The sequence below is a fragment of the Tiliqua scincoides genome, chromosome 4 (assembly GCF_035046505.1).
Source record: "Tiliqua scincoides isolate rTilSci1 chromosome 4, rTilSci1.hap2, whole genome shotgun sequence".
Classification (NCBI taxonomy): domain Eukaryota; kingdom Metazoa; phylum Chordata; class Lepidosauria; order Squamata; family Scincidae; genus Tiliqua; species Tiliqua scincoides.
In genome coordinates, this window is record NC_089824.1 from 94,495,249 (window position 1) to 94,517,260 (window position 22,012).

Genomic DNA, 22,012 nt, shown 5'->3' on the forward strand with positions numbered 1-22,012 from the left:
TTTTTTCCCTAGGAGAGCTATACGCCAAGCTTAGGAGTACCAGTCCTGCATGGAGAGCTCCTCTGGAGACTGTCAGTGACATGCTGTGTCCAGACATTTTTAAAAGAGCATGAGCCTATTAAAACGGTTTGTGAAACTGCTCAGAGTGTGAGACAGGAAGTCCTTAGTTTCACTTCTGCAGTGGGCTCACTAAGTAGTCCTTGGGCAAGCTGCTATTTTCAGTCTTATCTGCAATATGGAGATAATGGTATCCAACCTTGCAGGGCTGTGTTAAGGTTTGCTGAGAAGAGAGCATATAAAAGATCAGAATTAAATATTATTTTCATAAAGTATTTACCCATGTCATAGATGTGCAACTTTGGATGACTCCAGAGGTGAAATGAAACTCAGTCTTGATGTTGCCTTTTCTAGGGAAGTTGCTGAACTTGTTTCAGTCCCTCCTGTGCCCTGAATCTTTTTCTTATAATGCGAATCTCATGACAGTCTATGCTTGGTAGTGTTACTCCCTTGAGATAGTCCAGTTAGAATTGCCAGCTAACTAGAATGGCAAAGTCAACATGAAACTTCTCTCTGATGCATAAGAGCATAGTTTGTGACTTGGGTTAAGTGCAGTAACTCGTCTCAATTTATTGTGAAATGTGGAATGCAAATTAGTTACTGAAGTAGGCATGATAGAGTGTCTTGGATCTATTCTGCGCATACATTGTTCAAATAATAAAAGCTTCCCTTATTTACCTTGTTAAGGGGCATGTCTACACCATGACATTTGTTTTAGATTTGCTTTTTTGAGGTATGTTTTTGACAATACACCTGAAGCCCTGGAGTACCGGGGGGGGGTCAAAGGAGGCAAAACCCTGGGGTGCCATGCCTGTGGGGGTACTGCTGCCTTCCTCAACACCCCCCCCTTTCTCTACCCTGTACAGAGGCCTTCAGAGATCCGGGGAAGCCACTTGTGGCCTCCCTGGCCCACCAAATTACTTCTAAGGGCCTAAAACATCACATCTGTTTATTTATTTTAATTTTTTTACAAAAGCTGCAACTGGGGTTTGAAGGCCTTTGGAGGACCCAAGGAGGCTGTACACAGCTTCCCTGGTTCTCCGAAGGCCCCTGGATATGAGGGTGGAGTGGTGGCATTGTGCAGTTCTGGTCCCAGGCTGCACAGGGATATGATGATAAAGCCTGCATATTTGTACAGTTTACCTCTACTAAACATACACACAAACAAACTTGTCTTTGGAAACTCCAGGGCTTGAATCAGGGACATCAGAGTTGGAGGCTAGAACCTTGAATTGTGAGTTGTGCTTCTGAGAGTACTCATACGTTTCAGGCACAGGAGGAAATCTCAATTCCTGTGACTGGCAAGCAGAATGAAGTCTCTGAATTGGCTAGGCATGGTATATATGGACAACCTTATGTCTTTCCCTGGTCAACAGAATAATAGTGCTATCTGTTGATTTATGCCAGCCACCCTGTGTTTTTTCCAGTGTATTGTTCTGGCATTTTAGAAAGTGCAGAGGGCAGAGCACATTGTTTTGGAGTGTGAATGGATGGATAAAATCAGTGGAAGTGGATGTTAAATGACAGTAGAATCAAATTTGTCCTAGTCTAGCTGGTGGAAGCTGGTATGAAATGGCAGTACCCTTCCTTTGAAGTGGTTACAACAAACTGTTTAAAATGGATGACTTAAATGGCATTTTCTGGAGTCTCCAGAGCCATGACTATGAAATATAAAAGCAAAGACTGTTGAGCACAACAAGCAAAGTGCAAGTTAAACTGATCAAGTGATATATGAAGGACAAGGTCATTAAAAGAAAAAAGAAAAAAGCTCAAGCATGTAATTAGCAATCGAAGCAGAAGCGTGCCAGATGGCTAGTAGCACTTAAAATCTCTCGCTATGAAATGTGTCTGCATCCAAGGCAAGAGCATTGTTGATTTAGCGTTATCATACTTGTAACTGCCCTTCGTCAGAGGAACTAGTGGTAGTCTCTGCGTTTCTCCTATTTTATTCTCATAATTCACCTAGTGAATTAAGTTAGGCTGAGATAAGGTGACTGGCTTGAGGGCACTCCATGAGTTTCATGACTGGATATGTTAAGTACAGGTAGTTTTTTAAAGATTAGCCTAAGAACAACAGAATAAAATCAACCAACAAGAAAACAAGAGGCAAATAAAAATGCAAATAAAGCATTTGCTTCTCTAGGTTCCATTGTTTTTATTTTTCTTCTTTTGTTGTTAAGTTTGTGGTTGTTTTAAATTTTTTAAGTGATTTGTTATGCAAATAGCTTTTATGAGCTTATTGTCAGTGGCCTAGGGCCTAGTGGCCTTTTCAGGTTGCGAAAAGGTGAAATATAAATCTCTAGAAGCAGAGATCCTAGGCATGTTGACTCTGATGTATGTTTGTTGAGTTTGCTGCAGCTTACCCTAAAGCACTGTAGAAGTAAGTGGCCCTCCTGTGCATGTTTAGCTGGAAGTACATTACATTGAGCTGTAAGACTTATTTGTAGCTAAACATATGTACGATTGCCCTGTTACTTAGTTACTTAGTCCACTTAGATATTTATTTGGAAAGATTTGCTTGAATACTTGGGTAAAGAAAAGAGAGAAAATTATTCTATCCTTTGGTTTACCTCAGGGGTGCTCACACTTTTTTGGCTCGAAAACTACTTTGAAACCCAGCAAGGCCCGGAGATCTACCAGAGTTCCTTTTACAATGTTCGCACCATCATAACATATAACATTTATGTGTACAATGTATGTTGGTGTACCTTGAGCCCCACTGAGTATAACAGGACTTACTCCTGAGTAGACATGCCTAGGATTAGGCTGTGAGGCTGCAATCCTAGCCACACTTACCTGGGAGTAAGCCCCATTGAGTACAATGGGCCTTACTCCCAGCGTTTCCTCCCAGAGGCACCTGAAGGGGGGGGTCGTCACTCCGCGATCTACTCATTTTGCCTCGCGATCTACCGGTAGATTGCGATCCACCTATTGAGCACCCCTGGTTTACCTGTTTATTTCTTCATTAAAAGGCATATCTGAATGCATTCAGACTCTTCAGACAGGATCAAGAAGTTGGAGGGATGAGAGTGGAAATGCTTATCCATTGGTGGTTAACAGTTCTTTAGGTAGACATTGGACTGAATAGAACTCTAGCCCATAGCTTGTTGAATACATCAACAGGAGGTCTGGTCTAGAGGGTAGAGCCTCCATTGCCTGAAGATTAACATCCACAAGGTCGCCAGTTCGAGGCCACCGGCACCGTGCGACCTTGAAGCAGCTGGCAAGCTGCAGCTGAGCTGTTCCATCTGCTCGGAGCGTGGGAGGATGGAGGCCAGAATGTTAAACCAGATCGGAGTGTAACACCTTGAATGTAGTGGTTCTTGAAAGAAAGAACCTTCTTTCAATTTGTAAAAATCCCTGCGTGGATTTAATAAGCCTGCCTATGTAAACCGCCTTGAATAAAGTCTCGAATAAAGACCAAGAAAGGCGGTATATAAATACTGTATATTATATTATATTATATATCTGATGGCACATTTTCACTCAGTGTTTTGTATTGGAATGGTGGATGTAGGAAGTGCCAACCCAGTGTTTGTGTGCACTACTTTGTTCATGAAAGCTCTTGCAGTGCAATGCGGTTGTTCAAGCTTAATGATAGGTAACAAAGAACACATATGAGCAAATCCAGCTGAACAGCTTTGCCAGTTTGGTATGAGAACAAAGTTGTTCAGGTATTTCTCAGTCCCCATGTGATTTCTTGTGGAAGTATGATTGGTGTTGAGACTGCGTGGATGTGTTCATTGTGTTTATGTAATTGGGCATTATCTAATGTATCTCAAGGACTTGGAATACATACCAAATTGCTAAGTATTCTATTTTGTCCTTTACCATTTTTGGCCATCAGAATGTGGCTTGAAGAACCATATCTTGCACCACTTCCAAAAGATGCACAGACAACCTTCAGCAAGTTTCTGGTGGAATTCAAAGCTGAGGGGGCTTTTTTAACCAGCTGCACTGATGCAAATGACAATGACAGCCACATACCCATATTTGATGTGGAAGTACCAATTTATGCTACTGGCACCTCCACAGAATCCCAGCTTGCTCTCAAGCATTCTGGTGTTATTTGCATTCTCTTGTGGATTAGATAGTAGCCAACAAGCACTTGAACTGGACCTAAAGGGTTAGGTCAAATGCTTGAGGGAAGAAGTGGATTTTGAGGAGAAATTTGGGGCCAAATCCTATCCAACTTTCCAGCATTAATGTAGTTGTGCCAATGAGGTGACAGCTGCATTGTGCAGAGGTGAGGCAGTCACGGAGGCCTCCTTAAGGTAAGAAAATGGCTGCATTGCAGCACTGGAAATTAGATAGGATTGGGCCCTTGAAAGGGGAGAGAGTGCTGTTTTGGCTTTTTGCTGCTTGGTGATGTATTTAATGCTTTTAATGCCTGGCCATGTTTTGCTGCAGTTTACGTGCCCAGCGGAGCTCAATAACTATCTCCCAGAAACAACTGACCTCAACACCTCTTTCTCTTTCTGAGTGTTTCTTAAAACATAACCCAAAATTCTAGGGTTGCCCCTGGCAATCTGGCCCTTTCACCCTTGTTCTTCACACTTATAACCTTGAACTACAGTGCAATGACAGAACTGCCATCGTAGTCTCAGTTCTGTCAATGGATTGCTATGGATGCTGGCACAATGCAAACTTTGCACCCCAAACTCCATCCCATTTGGGGGTGCAAACCCCCAAACAGAATGGAGACATGGGAATGATGTGAGTAGGATAAGGAGGAGCCAGCATAAGCCATATCCTAGACTAAGAACATGTACCAGACACCATCAAATTGCTATGCTGACACCAGAGCAGACATAGGAATTTTAAAAGTCAAAGTGAATGGCATGGTATAATTTTTCAGGCGGGAACTGATTTACGAGACCAAGCAAATATTTTCTCTGAATGAAGTAGCAAGTGTAAACCACCAGCTGGACTACTTAACCCATCCCATCTTGGTAGATATTTTGCAAACACTGTTGCAGTGACTTTTAGGACAATAGCCAATAATCACTGGTGAGAAAACCAGCAAGCTTTCCCAGGGTGGATGAATTTAAAGCAACCCTCTATTAGGTTAGGTTGTTTTGGACTCTTGTTGAAAAATGTACATTTTCTTCTTTTCCTGTATTAGTACAGTCTTACTGCCTCTCATGAAAAACCTAAGCCACTACTTTTGTGTCCTTGATAGGCATTAAATAGTTTTATTAAAATTTTGCAAAAAGCATCTTTAATGTTAATGTTAAGTGTAGTACATTTTGCCGCCATAAGGTGGCACCTCAACTCCATTTTTTACACTTTCCATAGTAAGAGAACTCCCCTCCTTTCCAAGCGTCTTCTAGAATTTAGCTGGAATCCTACTGGCTGTATGTTTTAAAAGCAAAAGATGATTTTAAACTGCAGTGAGCTGATCACTTTAGCACAAGATTATCACTACGCTGCACAGCATGAGTCATTTAGTTCTTTGCCTAAGCTTCAGGGCAATTGGTTCTTTCTTTTCTGTGTTTGCAAAACTGCTCCCTATGCATTAGTTATGTCAAGTGCTTATCTAATCATTCAAGTTAGTGCCTCTGACACTGATTGGTTGAGGTGGTGTGATGTCATGGTACATTTATAAACATTTCAGTTGCTGAGGGAACGAAGCTGTTAGTGTTGGCAGCCCAGCTACAGTGAGATGGGGAAGTTGTTAGTTTGGCTGCAGTTTAAATCTCCCACAGGCTCTAAGGGTAGCAATGGATTAATATGTGAGGCAGGATGAAAACTGGGATGAGTCCCAGGAGGTAGGGCCAGGGAATCCAGAGGCTAGGGAGATGTTGGAAAGCAATGATCTGAGAAATGGGAACCTGAAGGAAGGAGGAGGCTTGAAGAAAAGTGCGAAGGAGATAGGAAGACAGCCCTTTCCTGCAGTTTGCCTCCAGCATCTGGCATTGAGTGCTGTCCTTCCTCTGAACATTAAAATTTATTTTAAATGTCATAAATAATAACTGGTGAAAGTTGAAAAAATGTACCTGAAATCTGCCAATACAATAGTGTTGCTGAAACTTAAAGTCATTTTGCATGTATACTTATCACATTATGAATCAAAGTATACTGGGTTGTATTCTAAGAACTTCTTCCATTCACAAATTACATTTGCAGAAGATGGCAGAGTGCTGATTTTTGCTGATCGCCCCTTCCTCTTCTGTACAAGCTGCAGTATACGGAGGCCAGCACAAGTATTTCAGAAATACAGAGATCAAACAGACACTGCACATTTTGGTGTAGCACACCTTCCATTCAGGTTCTCATAATCAAAACTATTAATTCAACTGTCTAGAACAGGGGTGTCCAAACTTTTTGATAGGAGGGCCACATCATCTCTCTGACAGTGTTGGGGGCTGGGAAAAAATGGCCATTTAAAATTTGAATAGATTTACATAAATGAATATATTAGAGATGGAATGTATATGAATTAAGGTCATGTGATAACTCAAGGTCTATAAAAGGTCTTGTGCAAAGCAAGGTCGGCCTTTCCTTCGCTGCTGTGGCTGCTTCAGAGACGTGAAACAGCAAGCAGCAGAGGGAGCCCTCAGCCCACAGCTTGCACTAGAGGTGAGACCCTTGTGTTGGGTCCGACCCTGGCCCTTGTGTTGAGAATAGTTGTGTCGGGCCAGCTGGTGCTCCAGCAAGTCTCCGGAGGGCCAGAGACTCATTGGAGACTGGGGGCTCTCCATGGGTTGGATTGGTGGTCCCCAAGGGCTGCTAAGGGCCTCCGGGCCAGGGTTGGGGCACCCCTGGTCTAGAAAGTGATCATGAAAGGACAGAATGCTCACAAATATAATAGTTGCCCAGACTTAGCCCTAAGTTGATCAGGTTCCTATTTATATCTTCTTGAATGAAAACCAGTGTAACTCCCTGCACTGCTTACAGCCATTAACAATCCTTGACTGACAAAAGAAAGAACATATTTGCTCAGGATCAAAAGAACAAACAAGAATCAAGATGAGGCGTGTTTAAAAGGGCTCTGTAAAACTGACCAGAAATTTTACATGCATATCTCCCCCAGCAGTTTCATGTCAACACTGCCATAACAACCCCAAAGCTGGGTTGGTTTTATCTCCATAGCTCAAACAAATTGAGTTCTGGAACGCTGGGTGCCTACTTTGGGTGGGTCAGGAGCTGTTTGGATGTACTCTCACTACAAGCCAAGATCAGTGGTTTTCTTAAGAACTCTAAAGTAACTTGCAAGGCAGCTGACCTTTGTAAGGGATCTTCACACTCCAAAATTTTTGACTAAGGATTCAGAGCAACAAAGCAAATGCTGAGAATTGACAGGGTTTGATGGCTTTGGAATTTTGACAAAGACCATGTTCAGGTCTGGAAGGCGACAACTTTGGAAACAAAGTATTACCCGAGTTTTAAAGGTGAGAATCTTAGATGTGGAATTACACTTAATTTAAACTCCAAATGCACCCTTCTATAGATAGAATCCCAAAGGGCATATTGCCACACCCAGAAATAATAGCCATATTTACTGGGGGGAAAAAAATGAAATGGCACAAACAGAATTGCTTAGAACTGGTGCTTTTTAAGTTTTTAGGTTTTTTTCTTTTTGAGTATATTTTTAGATTCAATGTACAACAAGCTATAAATGACCAAATTTTGGAAAATGGTTTTTCCTTGGCAACAATGTGGCTGCCTCCAGTAAAGTTTTCTTGCAGAAAGTTCTAAAGAAAATTCCTTTCCTTTTCCATTTGGGGAAAGATGGATAATGAATGCATTGTAGCAATTCTTTCTTCATACATAGACCTTCCATCCATTATGGATTTTATGTGATAAAATTGCATCTTATCTGAGTAATTTTTATTGGAGATGAGGGCTTTTTTGTTGCATTAATGATGATGAATGATGAATTTGAGCTGTATGTATTGGAATCTTTATTGCATAGGATATTTTGATTCCTATCTGGTATTGGTGTGTTTATTATGTGACGTGATTTTTTTCTTTCAGTAGCTTTATTGGTGTGTTGCACCCCTCTAATTTCTTGAGAATTAGAAATTTGCAGAAATAGGTTCATGAACATCTATCAGCTATGACGGCTAAATAGAATCTCTATATACCAATGCAATGTACTTCTGTATCCAGGTGCTGAGAACAAACCATAGGGAATGGCTGTCGCCTTCTTGTTTATGAGCTTCATAGAGGCATCTCTGGCTGTCCTCTTCTGAAACATCATGTTAGTTCTTACATTTCATTCCCCTTTCATTTTTTTTAAATGCAAGAGTAAAGTACATGTCTCCCTACTAGTTTTTGGAAAATAAACCGGGGCCATAAGTAAAAAGGATAGCTAGAGAATAGAAACTGGCAGACCGATTCAGTACTGTTTTGTTTGCAGCTGCAGCTTGGGTAACCCGTTGCTTAGCAGCTCGGGCTGCTGCTTTTGTCAAATTGTGGAGGGTAATTTGCTGTCAGGGTGAAATGAGATCTTTCAATCTCACAGGTTGCATTATCAAATAATTGACTTTTTTTTTTCTTTTTTTGCCCCATGGGGAGATGCCTTTTAAAAGCCAAATGGCTCATGGATTGAGAATGAAAATTTGAGCCCAATTTATACCTCATTTTGTGAAACCTGAATTTTGGCATCTGTTGAAGGCAGGACTGAATTACTAAAATATTCACTCTGCCTAATCAGCCACCAAGAAATTGTGGCACAATCAAGTCCCTCTTGTATGTGTCCCGTAGGACCTATGTGAGGTCGGTTCAGCCCATTATTTCCTTCTGTCTCACTGTGCTGGGTGTGGATGGTGCCAGATGCACTGAAGTACCCCTAGCCATTACTGTCTTTTGAGATCTTGACAGGTGCTCAGTGGCCCCTCTCCTGACCCCTTGCTGTGCAGGTTACTTTTTTTGAGAGAGAACAACCTGCATACCAGGGCAAGGGGTAGACTGCAGCTACTCTCTTGTTAGTTCCCCCAGAAAGCAGATCAGTGAGTGGCCACAGCTCCCCTCTGTTTTTATATAAGGGGCGCAGGAGCACCTGTAGATGGCAGTGCACAAAAGGAGGGGAGGCACTGAGCCTGATAGCTGTAGGTGGCTCAATCCCACCACTGCCCCAAATGAATGGGGGCCTCAATGTTGCAAAAGCCCCTTCAAAGCCCTTCCCCTCCTAAACCAGCCTGAGAATTTGCTATCTTATTTCTTGTTTGCCATCACTTTTCACAGCTTCACAGTCCAATTCAGTGTGCGTTTACTAGGAAATAACGTCCACTGAATTCATTCAGTGAGACTTTAATCCAAGAGTGTGTATGCAGGGATTGTAGCCTTAGCTTGTGAATATCTAGATTTCTCCATGCTGTCTCATCCCCTCCACCACCCCGATATTCTTGCGTGGGGTTTAGCATCTGATTTGGTTTCAGAACCTGAGGCTATAGTAAGTTCTTTTGACCAATAAGACAGGGTTGCCAACATTCCAAGATTGTCCTGATGTCTCCCAGAATCAGCATCAATCTCCAGATGACTACTAAAGCAATCTTGGAGGTTTTATGTCCTTGACATTATATCATGTCGGGGGGGGGGGGGAGGGGGAATAATCAGGAATAATTTCGATCAGAGTTGTCAGCCCGACAGCAGGATCGTATATCAGGAAATCTTGAACTTCTGGTTCAGTGAGTGAACAGAAATGTTGTGTACTCTACAAGGTAATGATGAATACTTCCTCCTACAGCAAAAGTTGAAGGAGGAGAAAGAAGCCAAACGAGCTCACCTGGATGGCAGACATGATTATATACTGTCAATTGTTGCTTCCTGTGTGAACCTGGAGAAAGGTGAAGTGGAAGATGCCATCCTTGAAGGAAATCAGGTATGCTGATGTGTGTAGTTTTGAAAGTCAGAAACCCACAGGGTACAGAAATGATTTGCAGATAGGGTTCTGCCAAGTAAACACCCATGATGCTTTTCAGATTAGAAATAGTGACGTTAGAGGGCAAAAGAGTTTTTGAAGAACCTTTGTTTGGCAAATTAGTTTGTGTTCCTATTTCTTCCATAGTTCCACCTTTTTGCTGCTGTTTTGGCATTTCCTATCTATAATTCATCTTCCTAGTATCATCACATGGGTGGTCCCAGCCAGCCAGGAATTGCATAATGAATGTGATGGCATAACAATACTATGTAGCCAATCAGATTTGGCAACATGATGACATCATGGAGGCAAAGGACAGCTACTGAGAATGCGGCTGTGCTTCCTAGGCCAGCATTGTTCTTACTCTGAAGAGGCCCTTCTGGAGGCAAGGGGAGCAGAGCTCCTCTTGCCTCTGGAGGGGGTGCGTGTGCTGGGGGCACTCCTGGAGCCTATCTGCGGATAAGTCAATCTGTGGACACGAGGGGGGGGCTCCCTATACTGAAGCAGACCATTGGTCTAATGATGCATCTAGGTCAGTACTGTCAACATAAACTAGCAGTGGCACTCCAGGGTTGCAGGAATTTTTCTCCACCCTACCTGGAGCTGCCTGAGATTGAATCTGGGACCTTCTGCATGCTGAGCAGATGTTGTACTACTGAACTATGGTAGTTCCTGAAAAGGGAATATTTCATCTGAGTGGGTATTTAGTGCTTAATTGCATGTATGCCTTCTAGTCACCTATTCATAAACACTCCATTTGGAAATGAATTAGTAGCTGATTTAACTTTTTACAGATTGAACGCATTGACAACTTCTTCACTCCTGGAGGCTTTCGTCATGTTATGTTCTACTATCAAGATGTGGAGCCATCTGAAACAGGTAGGCAAAGCAATGTCTATAGCATTTTACTAGCATATTCCTAGAAATTTAGAGTACAATCCATCCCCTCCTGCATTGCATACACAGAAGGGGATCTGTATAGGGCTGAACTGAGTCATTCCCTCATCCTTGACTGGGCACTGATACTATCAAGTGTCAGGCAGTGTACCTGTCCTTTAGATCAGCAGTTCCCAGACTCGGAGGTCCCAAACTGGGTCCGCTGTGAGTTGTTGCAGGAACGGGTTGGAATTGGATTGTGTGTGGCCCCAACGACACCACAGCAGTCATGGTGCCACAGGGACCCAGGGACATCCCGATGTACCTGGAGGCATCCTGCAGCCTCCTAAAGGGTCCCGGAGGCTTGGGGCCACCTCTGTAATCCTCCGTGCAATGAGCTCCATTCCGCTCTCAGAGATCACGTTCAGTTTGCAGTTGCACAAACTGGAAGTGAGCTCCAATAGCAGATCTCATTGCAGCTATGTGGAGGGTTGTGGAGGGGACTGTAAGGCTCTGGGACCCTCCAGGAGACCGCAGGATGCCCCCAGGTATGTGGGGATGTCCCTGGGTCCCCGCAGTGTCAAGATCACTGCGGCACAGTTTGAAGCCCATTCCTGGGCCACTCCCCTTAAGGGGAAACGGCCTATTTTTGGTTCCCCTGGTGGGTCATGACCCACCAGTTTGGGAACCACTGCCTTAGATATAATGGGGGTGTCCTGTAGCACTTTGCATGGAGCAATCCAGTTCTCTCATTCCTCCTGGAGTCAGTATTTATGTTTGGAGTTCTTGATTGAGCCTGTAAGGATCCCCCCTGCAATGTGCACAGCTTAGTGAATTGCATGCATTGGAGGTGAGGGACCAATAGTTGGTCTGTCTTGTTCTGATATAATAAGCAGGATTTGTAGCAATTCTCACACTTTTTCAAATTGGACAAGTTTTTCAGTTTGAACAAATTGGACAGTGTTTTGTATGCATCAGATGTGGATACTAGTTTATAATAAAACCTTGTACAGGTTAATGGGGAACATGAATCACAAAGGGGTAAGTTAATAATTTTATTGTTTGGTTTGTATTGTGATGGCTCACAAGAATCAAAGCCCACAGAGACAACCTTCAGATCACATTTCATCTGGGATTGTTTCTAATATGATGCTTTACAGGGGGCTGGTTCAAACATTCAACTAAGAGCCGTCAAATGTCTGGGGCATTTGGTGGGCCGCTGTGAGATACAGGAAGCTGGACTAGATGGGCCTATGGCCTGATCCAGCGGGGCTGTTCTTATGCTCTTAATCAGGTGATGAGAAATTACACATGCGTTCATACGTGAAGCACCTCTAACTTTTAGGCTTAGTGAGAGAACCTTGTTAATCTCCCTTATTTTCAGAAGAGGAAGGAAGAGTCTTCTTTTGCTACAGCCTATGATCTTGTTTGTGCTGTACTGATTTTTCTCCCCTAAAATATGACAGGATTCAGCAATTCGGCAGCAGCGAATGCTCACTCTGCCAAGAGCAGAAAGCCAAAAGTATTTGTTACTGAGGGGAATGATGTTGCTTTAACTGGCATATGTGTGTTCTTCATCAGAACAAATCCTTCCAAAGCAATCACTGCAGAGAATATCCATCGTGTAAGTATTCTGTGTATGTATGACTTCCATCTCTTGACTGGGTAGCATTTCAGTGTTGCTTACTGGTCCCCTCTTCCTCCACTTGTCCTACTGATGAGCACAAAGCTTGCAAAGGAGAATTGCATCCAGGTATACTTTCTTGTCCATTTATGTTTGGCAAATTTGATTTGCATTTTCCCATTTCTGGAGAAAAGAGCCTGGGATTGTCTGCTCTGACCCTAAATGCTCTTTGATTCATGTAAGCCCCAAGTAGCAAAGTGTTCAACTAACAAAAACCATTTGTTATGTCATTGTCAGGAAGTGGTTTTCAACATGTTGGATACTGCTCAAGGTGGTTTGCTGAATAGTATTCAGCACTTGCTCTCGGACATCTTCATACCAGCTCTGCAGATTATGAATTATGGCTGGGGAGAATCGAGTGGTCCCCAGAAAGGGGCTAACATTAAGCAGGACTTCCTTGCTTCTCTAGAGGGATTTGTTAGTGTCCTTTCTGGAGCTCAACAGAGCCTGAGGGAGAAGGTAGGCCTGCATATCTTATATGTACTAGCTAAAATAACATTAACTGCATGAGCTTAATAGAATCTTTAAAGAACATTTGTATAAAATACTCTAGAAGTGGTACTATTCCTGGAATAATGTATGGCAATTCCACAGATACGCAAAAGAGCTGCTCCATGATCATTCCTTTGATCATGGAGCAGCTCTTTTGCGTATCTGTGGAACTTTAACCTGCAAGGGATTCATGGCCCAATCTTAAGTGTGAGTAGTGCCTGTGTACCAGCGAGCACATTTGCAGCATTTGCTAGTTGGCAGTACTAGTGAGAAAGCCCATGCAATCCTGCTGGCGCCAGATCCAGAGCTGCGGCTACCAGATCCAAGTAGCCCTATTGAGCAGGCTGGGGCTCAACATGGGGTAAAGGAACAAATGTCCCCTTACCGTAAGGAGAGACCTGCATCCTACTCAAAACCCAGAACTAGATACAGTGTGGGTTGTATGGCTTCACTGCACCCATGCTGGATAGTATTGGGCTGCCAGTGTATTAAAGAATTAATTTGTTCTGAAATTCCAGTTAACGTTGTCAATTCTTTTGTGATATTTGAAAGTCAATATCAGGAAAAATAAGACCCAGTCCTATTTGGATGCTGTGCTGATGTTGCACAGGTAGCGGCACAGTAATGTCCGTCGTATCCTCCACAAGGGCAGGAGAAGAGAGGAGACTGCATGGAGTGGTAGGCAAGCCTTTGGACCTCACTGTCAGTCCACGTGAGCTGAGAGATCATCCTAGAACACCTTCAACACTCCCTTGTAATTCGTATTTCAGGGAAAGATCAATTCTGGTAGAGAAACTGTCTTTCATGAAAGTATGTCCTCCCACTGATGAACCTTGATGAACTTATGAATCTCCTGAAAGCCCATCTGTGTTTGTTTGAAAAACAATATGGTCTTATATAGTTTATTCAGCTAATGTCCTGAATAGGATAGCGTGGAACTCATGACTTGATCATAGATCTTGCAGGGATAGCAATTCTCAGCTTAGACTCTATGTTTCAGCTAGCTTTTAACAAGCTGTGATTTCTTAGAGGTAAAAGTTAATTGAGATATTAAAAGTCTACTCCTTGTTTACAATATTACTTAGGTGAATTTGAAGAAGTGTGAAACATACGACTTGAAAACCCTAAAGGGACCTGCAGACTACCTGGTTGCAGCAAACAGTATGGAGACCCTGGAGCATATAGAGGCCTGCATGGAAGTGTGGATTAAACAAATTGAACAGGTGAGGTTTAGCCTGCTACTTTTGAATTCAGAATTATAGGGAAGCATGTGCAGCCAGTTGCCATCACTCTTGCAGACAACAGCCTTGATACTGAAATAGTATACTGATGGTTTTTTAATAGTAAACCATCAGCCTAGAGTGAGGATTTTATTGCATAATTTGTTCTTTTATTTAAAGAACAAATTTTATAATACTGTAATTCTTTTTGCATTTATTCTTTTATGCATTTTATTCTTTTGACATTCAGACAAAGAAGCGCCTCCCTCCCCACATTCTTTCTCAACATGCAGCATGTTCAGATCAATGCTTGTTCCAGTCTTCAGTGCTTATGTACAAAATGTGCATTGAATTTTTTCAGTTCATGGCCTTATTAATTATGCCCACTGAGGAATGCTCAAATCAATGGTCCTTTTTGTTCTGGGAGAATGTTGTAAGTGCTCATGGTTAAATGTATTAACTATATGGCTAAATAATTGCTCTCATAGCAGCACATTGCAAACAGATACTTGATACTTCCAGGGATACCTTAAGGAATATTACTGAATATTTGGTTCATCTGCCTAGGTTGCTAGCACGGTTTTTCCAGTTGCTTTCCTGTCCATTGCTCCTATGTCTGGAAATGTCATCTGGGAATGCTTAAAACATTTTAAAAATTGGGAAGGAGGTGCAGACAATGTGAAATGACTCCCAGAGTCCTCCTTTGGAGCTATTTCAAGATATTAATAATGTTGTCATGACATTTTCAGACGTGTGAATTTCTCAACTGCTTCATTGTCTTCAGTTTGTTAAATAGGGTTTAGTCTGCAATCATGATCATTTCAACACTGTATTAAAGTAGATGTTGAATCTCTGTAGCAATGAATGAACATGTGCTTAAGACAGAACTAATACATGGCAACTAATTTCATTGGCTTCCTCTTCAGCTAAGTGTTATGTCTCTGGGCTAAGCACTGAAATGGTTTAAGATTCTGAAATACCTTTCTGTATGATGTACATGAAGGGGAAACTATTAAAGGCCCAAATGATCTGTAGTGGCTCATCCACATTGGATTCGCCTCTGCTTATTAATTCCTTGTTGTGTTCCAGTGATCTTCCCCAGAGATTAGTAAACTGTTCAAGATTCATCTTTAATAAACTTGGATAGGAATTTAGGGCCCAATCCTGTCCAACTTTCCAGTGCTGATGCAGGAGTGCCATTTTCAAACTCTCCAGAAGTTTGAAAATCGCTCTAAGTTCTTGCGGGGGCAGGGGGGAGGCAGCAGGGGCGGGGAGGAAGGCAGCAGCTCGATCCCCAGTATCGTGCCGCTCAGGGGGTTGCAGGGGCGTGGGTGCACTTACCTGAGCCTCCTGCAGCCTCCCGGGAGAGTGGGGAGCCCTGCACGACCTTCTGCGGGGATCCCCGCAGCTTCAAAAGTGAAAGTGGAGCGATCATGCTCCACTTCCGGTATTGCAGAAGTGTTGCTTCAAGCTGCTCCACTCTCCTTGGACTTGTGCCACCTCAGATGGTGGCGCAAGTCTGAGGAGACCCATTGGGGCCAGCAGCCCTTACCCGGGGGTAAGGGGAAAATTTTCCCCTTGCCTCTGGCTAAGTCACTGCTGGCCACAATCCTGCACTGGATACAGCGCAAGCCTCCTAGCTTGCCTGTTCCAGCGCAAGTTAGGATTACGCTCTGAGTGTTTGGATGGGTTCTTTCAGCTGTCCATTTCTCTCTCAGGTTTGTAACCATCTTTGTTAAGCCATTTCTGCCCAAAGTTACATATACACAATAGGGATCAAATGTGTACACCTGTGGTTGGGCAGAAATGGATTAATTTTAGGACTCAGCATCCAAATATATCCAAATATCTGAAAATGTTCAAGGTACAAACTCAATAAGTCCTGTGGGGCCATGCTATTTCATTCTATTGAACCAAATTGTCTCCTCCTATATTTTTCTGATAACCGCCTTCTGTGTGAATTATAGGTAATTGCTGAAAATGACCAGCTACGGAAGGAGGCAGATGACCTTGGGCCTCGAGCAGAGCTGGATCACTGGAAGAAGCGGCTTTCTAAGTTTAATTACCTGTTGGACCAGCTCAAGACCTCAGATGTGAAAGCTGTCCTTGGGGTACTTACTGCTGCTAAATCCAAACTTTTAAAGGTTTGTCTGCTACTGTCTCTAGAAGACTTGAAACATCTTCCCCTGTATGTAAAGATGCATCCACATGCGCATCCACCCACCCTTTGCCTTTCAGTTCAATGACTCTTACAACAATAAAATGGCAATAAAATCTACAACATTCCAGTAATAGAACTATAAAACACTAAGATACAAAGTGTATAACTGCAATGCAATTTGCAAAAATTAGTACAGGAGACAAGGCCTGTTCAAAAGAAAAGGCGGTAACTTAGTAAATGTGCAATAGAGAACTTGCCTCTCAGGCATGATGTATATATCTTGATGTCTTATACATTTCATTACATCCATGGCCCTATTAAATGTTTCCTATATATAAATTGCCCAGTGGCAATTGCCTAGTGAATAAATAAGTGGTAGATAGAGGTTGGTGTTGCTCCAATAAGGGAGCATTTCACACTGTGTTGTAAAAAGTTATTGCTCTCATTGAATGGGCTCTTCTAGTTCCTTTACCTGAGATGGAGAATCTTGTTCATTATCTGTTGCTGCCAAGGGCAAAAAATGTTTTTGAAATACTCTTTTATTTTTAAAAAAGTTTGTCTGTGGCATGTGTTCTGTTAGTGAATGGGATCTCTTGCATTATAATTTTCCAAGAGCTGGCGAGAGCTGGACATTCGAATCACTGATGCCGCAAATGAAGCAAAAGACAATGTGAAGTACCTGTATACCCTCGAAAAATGTTGCAACCCTCTATACAACAGTGATCCTGTAAGTAAAAATTTATTGTAAAGACACATTTCTGAACAGCAGAAGTGCCCTGATCACTTACCTAGAATGCATATAGCGGAAAAATACACATCATCCTAATATTATGTGAACTGTTTCAAATCTGGTTTGGTTTATGAACAACTTCTTTAGTTATGTGTGAGTTACAGTGGTAAGAGAAATGTGCCTTTTATTTTTGATACCTTAATATATAGTTGCATAGAGAAAACTTTTCAGGCAAACTTTTTTTTCATAAAGGGTAAGTTGGTACTTTGGATGCAGTGGTGAAGAAAGACAGAATATATAAAAGTGATTCTTCATCTGTGCTTTGAGTCAGCTTCCTCCAAGTTTCACGTGGCTGGTCTTATGACTGTAATAAAGTTCTATTCTATTCTGTTCTCCAAGTTTCACAATCTGTGTGATGGATATAATTTCAACAAGCTGAGTACTAGGTCAGCTATCACTCTTGAGAGATTCAGGAAGGTTACCCCTTATGATTTACGTGTATTTTTATTTGTTTGCATGTTCCTCCAATTTTTTTTAAATAAAAAGAAAACAGTTGCAAAAGTACTCCAGGGATTGGGGTGTGTGTGTGTATGTGTGTGACATAATGAGCACTAACCGATTGGCACTTGTGACAGCTGACTTTTGCTGCAAATTTAGGGAACATGTTATCTTCAGAGCTGCAAATTTAAAAAACATGTTTTCTCAATCCCTGGAGGGAATGATTGTACTGGATCGCACGGGAGCACTTCCAAACTGGTCCTGATGCTCTGCAAATGGTGTGCCTGTCTTTACGCTAAGCTAAAGTTATAGAAGCTCATGAATTCAAGCTAGTCCCAGCATTCGCTCTTTTTCAGCCCTACAGCCAACTGCTGGTTATCTGAACTGTATTCTCCACTCTCTAGATTATTAAATCATAGGTTAGCAGTAATTCAAATCCTCAGGCCTTAGGAAAAGGATCTGAAGCTCAGATATACTTGAGAAACAATCATATTTCAAGAAGGTGGGTGGATGTGAAGAAGGTATGGGGCTATTCATTTCCTCAAGTAATGGAAGAGAAATTGTGTTGTACTGCCCTTCAGCTACATTCCAAAGAGAACATAAATATGGTTGCCATTCCCATAAGGGATTCCTGTGATGCAATCAGTTGCAAGCAGATATCCTGGGCTCATGTTAAATCAATTTGGAAAAGCTGAGGGTAGGGTATACTGAACCCAAGGCTATCATACCCTCATGTTTCCATCAATGGTCCAACAGCATGGTTTTATCCGGGTGAATTGTGTACCAGCACATACTGGAAATATGAGAAATGGAATGCTTGGACACTTTTCTGTGCTTTTAGTGTATTGCTGTGGGAAACAAGAGCAGACTATTGTCATGTGATTTCTGTAGTGAAAAAAAGCAAACCGAATTTCATTCATGCAACATTTTTGTTGGAGAATCAGGAAAAATATGGAGAAAATTGGAGGACTCTGTGGAAATGTTTCTTGCCACTAGTGGCTCTCATGTAGTAGTTTGTAGTTGGCAACCTTCAGTCTCGAAAGACTATGGTATCGCGCTCTGAAAGGTGGTTCTGGAACAGCGTCTAGTGTGGCTGAAAAGGCCGATTCGGGAGTGAAAGGCTCTCATGTGAACTGTTATTATTGAGTTGTGTGGAGTAACAGTGGAACTTGTGATCAGTATGTATAGTTCTTTCATTAGGGCAGGAGGTCTGGTCTAGAGGGTAGAGCCTCTGTTAGCCCGAAGATAACATCTGAAGGTCACCAGTTTGAGGTCACCAGCAGCTCCGTGAATGGCGAGACCTCGAAGCAGCTGACAAGCCGAGCTGAGTTATTCCACCTGCTCTTTGGTGTGAGTGAAGAAGCGTCTTGTCTGCCTTTCAAGTGAGAAATGAAGGAGCTGCTTGTCAGCCAGAATGGGAGGCAACTGGGGGCCAGAAGTGATACCAGACTGTGAAAGATCCATCTGAAATGTTGTGCGGTTCTTGAAAGATAGAACCTTTCATTGTAAAAATCCCTTCGGGGGTTTAGAGATAGCCTGCCTATGTGAACCGCCTTTCCAATGACCAGAAAGGCGGTATATAAACACCATTATTACTATTATTAGAGTCAGAGGCTGGTCTGCCACCCCCAGCTGTGGTACGAGAGGTTGCACCCCTCAGACTTCGTAGTGGAACTATTAAGAACACAACAAAAGTAGGCGAAAGCCATGGCCAAACAATCTTTTTTCTTCCAATGACCTTTTTCTCTACCTTGGATTGAAAATGAGTTGGGAAGAAGTGAAATAGTGAGGGTAAATTCAAAATAGTGAGTGGTGATTTCAAAATGTTACCTCTTACCCATGTTGTATAATGTAGAGATGATCATATTAGCTGAGTGATGATGAAGAAATTTGCAATTATTATCATGTTTGGCATTTTAGGTGACCATGGTTGATGCTATTCCAGGACTCATACATGCTATCAAAATGATCCACAGTATATCACGCTATTATAACACTTCAGAGAAGATAACCTCCTTGTTTGTGAAGGTGGGTGCACATGCAATAATTCTAAAACTGACCAGCCAAATCCTCCTTTCCCGAGTATGGCCTCAAGGCCCTCCAGCTTTCTTTCCCTGTCAGAATGGACGGTCAAAATTCTGAACAGGACTGCTTTTAACATGGTAAAGGTAATTGGTAGTCTAGCTCTAAGAGAAAAATTGGGATCAAAGCTTTCAGATCTTACAATAGTTTACTGAGATGAGGTCTCTGTTTTACTTTTAGGTCACTAATCAAATGATTACTGCCTGCAAAACTTATATTACCAATAACAATACTGCCACCATCTGGGATCAGCCGCAAGAAGCTGTTCTGGAAAAAATAAATGCTGCTATAAGACTCAAGCAGGTAACCTAGTAACTTGGCATAGGGTATAAACAATCATGTAGTGCTAAGTTTTGAATTGGAGGAGCTCATAATGACACCTCTACAAACCACTAAAACAACCTAACAAGAATCAATTGAAAATCTCTTCACTGTTTTCTTTCCTTGCCACTTATTCCTACTTTGAAATTTATTGTACTTTATTTAAAGTTGCAGTTTATTTCACTCCAATCTCTTGGAGTAGTTTGCAATAGGTTTTAAAATGTGTATCAATACTGAAAAATGAAATTGAAAAATATTCTGGATAAACATAAAAAGGTACACTAGAATGCTATCCTATCCATGGAAGTAAAACCATTGGGTTCTGTAGGATGTACTTCGAGGTACATTGTCATGGGATTGTAGCCTTGACATAACATGAGTAATATACTGTCTCCTAGGCAACCCTTGTGAAAGATAATGGCATAGAGACATTAACATATACCCCTAGGGAAATTTCTCAGTTTGCCTCCTGCTTAACCTGAAGGTGTTTTTTTTTTTGTCTCAACTCTTTTGAAAAAGTTTCAAAGCAAAACCTGAGCTCTCCTGTTGATGAAATCACTGCTTCTACTGTAGTAGCACCAAAGCTCTGATTTCCCTTGACTATAGTCCTAGATATAATAAAATAATCAAAGATGATTATTAGGATTTAAGAAACTGAGGGGAAGGAGGAGAGTGTGAAAAAATATGAATAAATTCACTTGTGGTCTGTTTCACTGATGAATATACCAACATATTGGACTAATCTTAAGAACACCTCAGGCTGCAATCCTAACCACACTTATCTGAGAATAAGCCCCATTGAACACAATAGGACTTACTTCTGAGTAGACCTGGTTAGGGTTGTGTCCTCAGTGTACTAAAGTGGCACCATTATATGTCATCATGAATGTAGTGAACAAGTATGTCATGTTGTCATGGCACCCCATTATTTTTGTCTTGGTTCATGTTTTAAGGAATACCAAAGCTGTTTTCACAAGACTAAGCAAAAACTGGAACAAAGTCCAGCGGAACGGCAGTTTGATTTTAGCGAGATGTATATCTTTGGAAAATTTGAAACCTTTCATCGCCGTCTTCTTAAGATCGTGCATGTTTTTGACACCATCACAACCTATTCAGTTTTACAAAATTCCAAGATGGAAGGCCTGGAAGTTATGGCAACTAAATATCAGGTAAGCAGAATGTCTACCTTAATGAATTTGTTATCAGGAGTTGTGGAAGTAAATCTTTATATAATGATACATCTTAGGATGATGTTTCTGTCAGTATGAAGTAGTGCCCTGTAGATTTGATGAGAGGGAGGGGGGTGTACTTGGTCAAGAGAAAACCCTTTCTGTTCACCCTCCTGATTTTCTTTGCCCATTCTGCATTTGGTCAAAGCAAGTGAGGGGAGGGATCTATGATACACCTACTGGTTTTCTATCACTGTCATGCTCAGATGTGATAAAGCGATGAATTAGGCAAAATGGAGAATGTCTATGTGCAGGTGAAAGCATGAAGACTTTAGTTGGAAGTATTGCTGCAGTCATAAAATTTTTAAAGATGTGAGAAATTCCTTTTCAAAAGGCAGAGGCTAAGAGGGATAGGGTGTGTGTTCGATGCTCAATAAGGAAACCAAATTAATTTACAGTCTACATAAGTTTGATAACAGTAGACAAAATCTGCACATGAGATTTAAAATGCTGTAAATATTATAATACTACAGAACACTTTACATCTTGATCTTATTAACTTCCTCATAAGGAGAGATTACAAATGCATATTCATCACTCAGTTGCAAATTATTGCAGTTAGTCTTTCCACTCTACAGATGGGCTACAACTAAAGTTGATTTGCTCGTATATGTACACCACTTCATATCACATCACTCTCTTGTCACTACTTTTCACATGAGCTTGAGAACTACCATGGCTGAAGTGTTGGGAGGTGATATGGAAGCTTTGTTTGTGACGGCTTGTGACGGCTCTTTCATTCAGAAATCATCACTTGCATTTGTAGCCGAGTGATGGACATATATATGTAAACT

At 41.8% G+C, this 22,012-nt stretch overlaps 1 protein-coding gene across 1 annotated transcript in view; it reads left to right on the top strand.

Annotated features, from left to right (window-relative positions):
- Nucleotides 1–7,394: 7,394 nt before the first annotated feature.
- DNAH5 (dynein axonemal heavy chain 5) overlaps nucleotides 7,395–22,012 on the top strand; it is a 142,434-nt gene continuing 127,816 nt past the window's right edge. Inside the window, exons 1-11 of the mRNA XM_066622914.1 lie at nucleotides 7,395–7,451; nucleotides 9,752–9,886; nucleotides 10,720–10,804; nucleotides 12,268–12,425; nucleotides 12,723–12,944; nucleotides 14,063–14,200; nucleotides 16,165–16,341; nucleotides 16,972–17,085; nucleotides 19,507–19,614; nucleotides 19,849–19,971; nucleotides 20,943–21,158. Coding sequence (XP_066479011.1) covers nucleotides 7,395–7,451; nucleotides 9,752–9,886; nucleotides 10,720–10,804; nucleotides 12,268–12,425; nucleotides 12,723–12,944; nucleotides 14,063–14,200; nucleotides 16,165–16,341; nucleotides 16,972–17,085; nucleotides 19,507–19,614; nucleotides 19,849–19,971; nucleotides 20,943–21,158 — 1,533 coding nt within the window. The remainder of the gene's footprint in view (nucleotides 7,452–9,751; nucleotides 9,887–10,719; nucleotides 10,805–12,267; nucleotides 12,426–12,722; nucleotides 12,945–14,062; nucleotides 14,201–16,164; nucleotides 16,342–16,971; nucleotides 17,086–19,506; nucleotides 19,615–19,848; nucleotides 19,972–20,942; nucleotides 21,159–22,012) is intronic.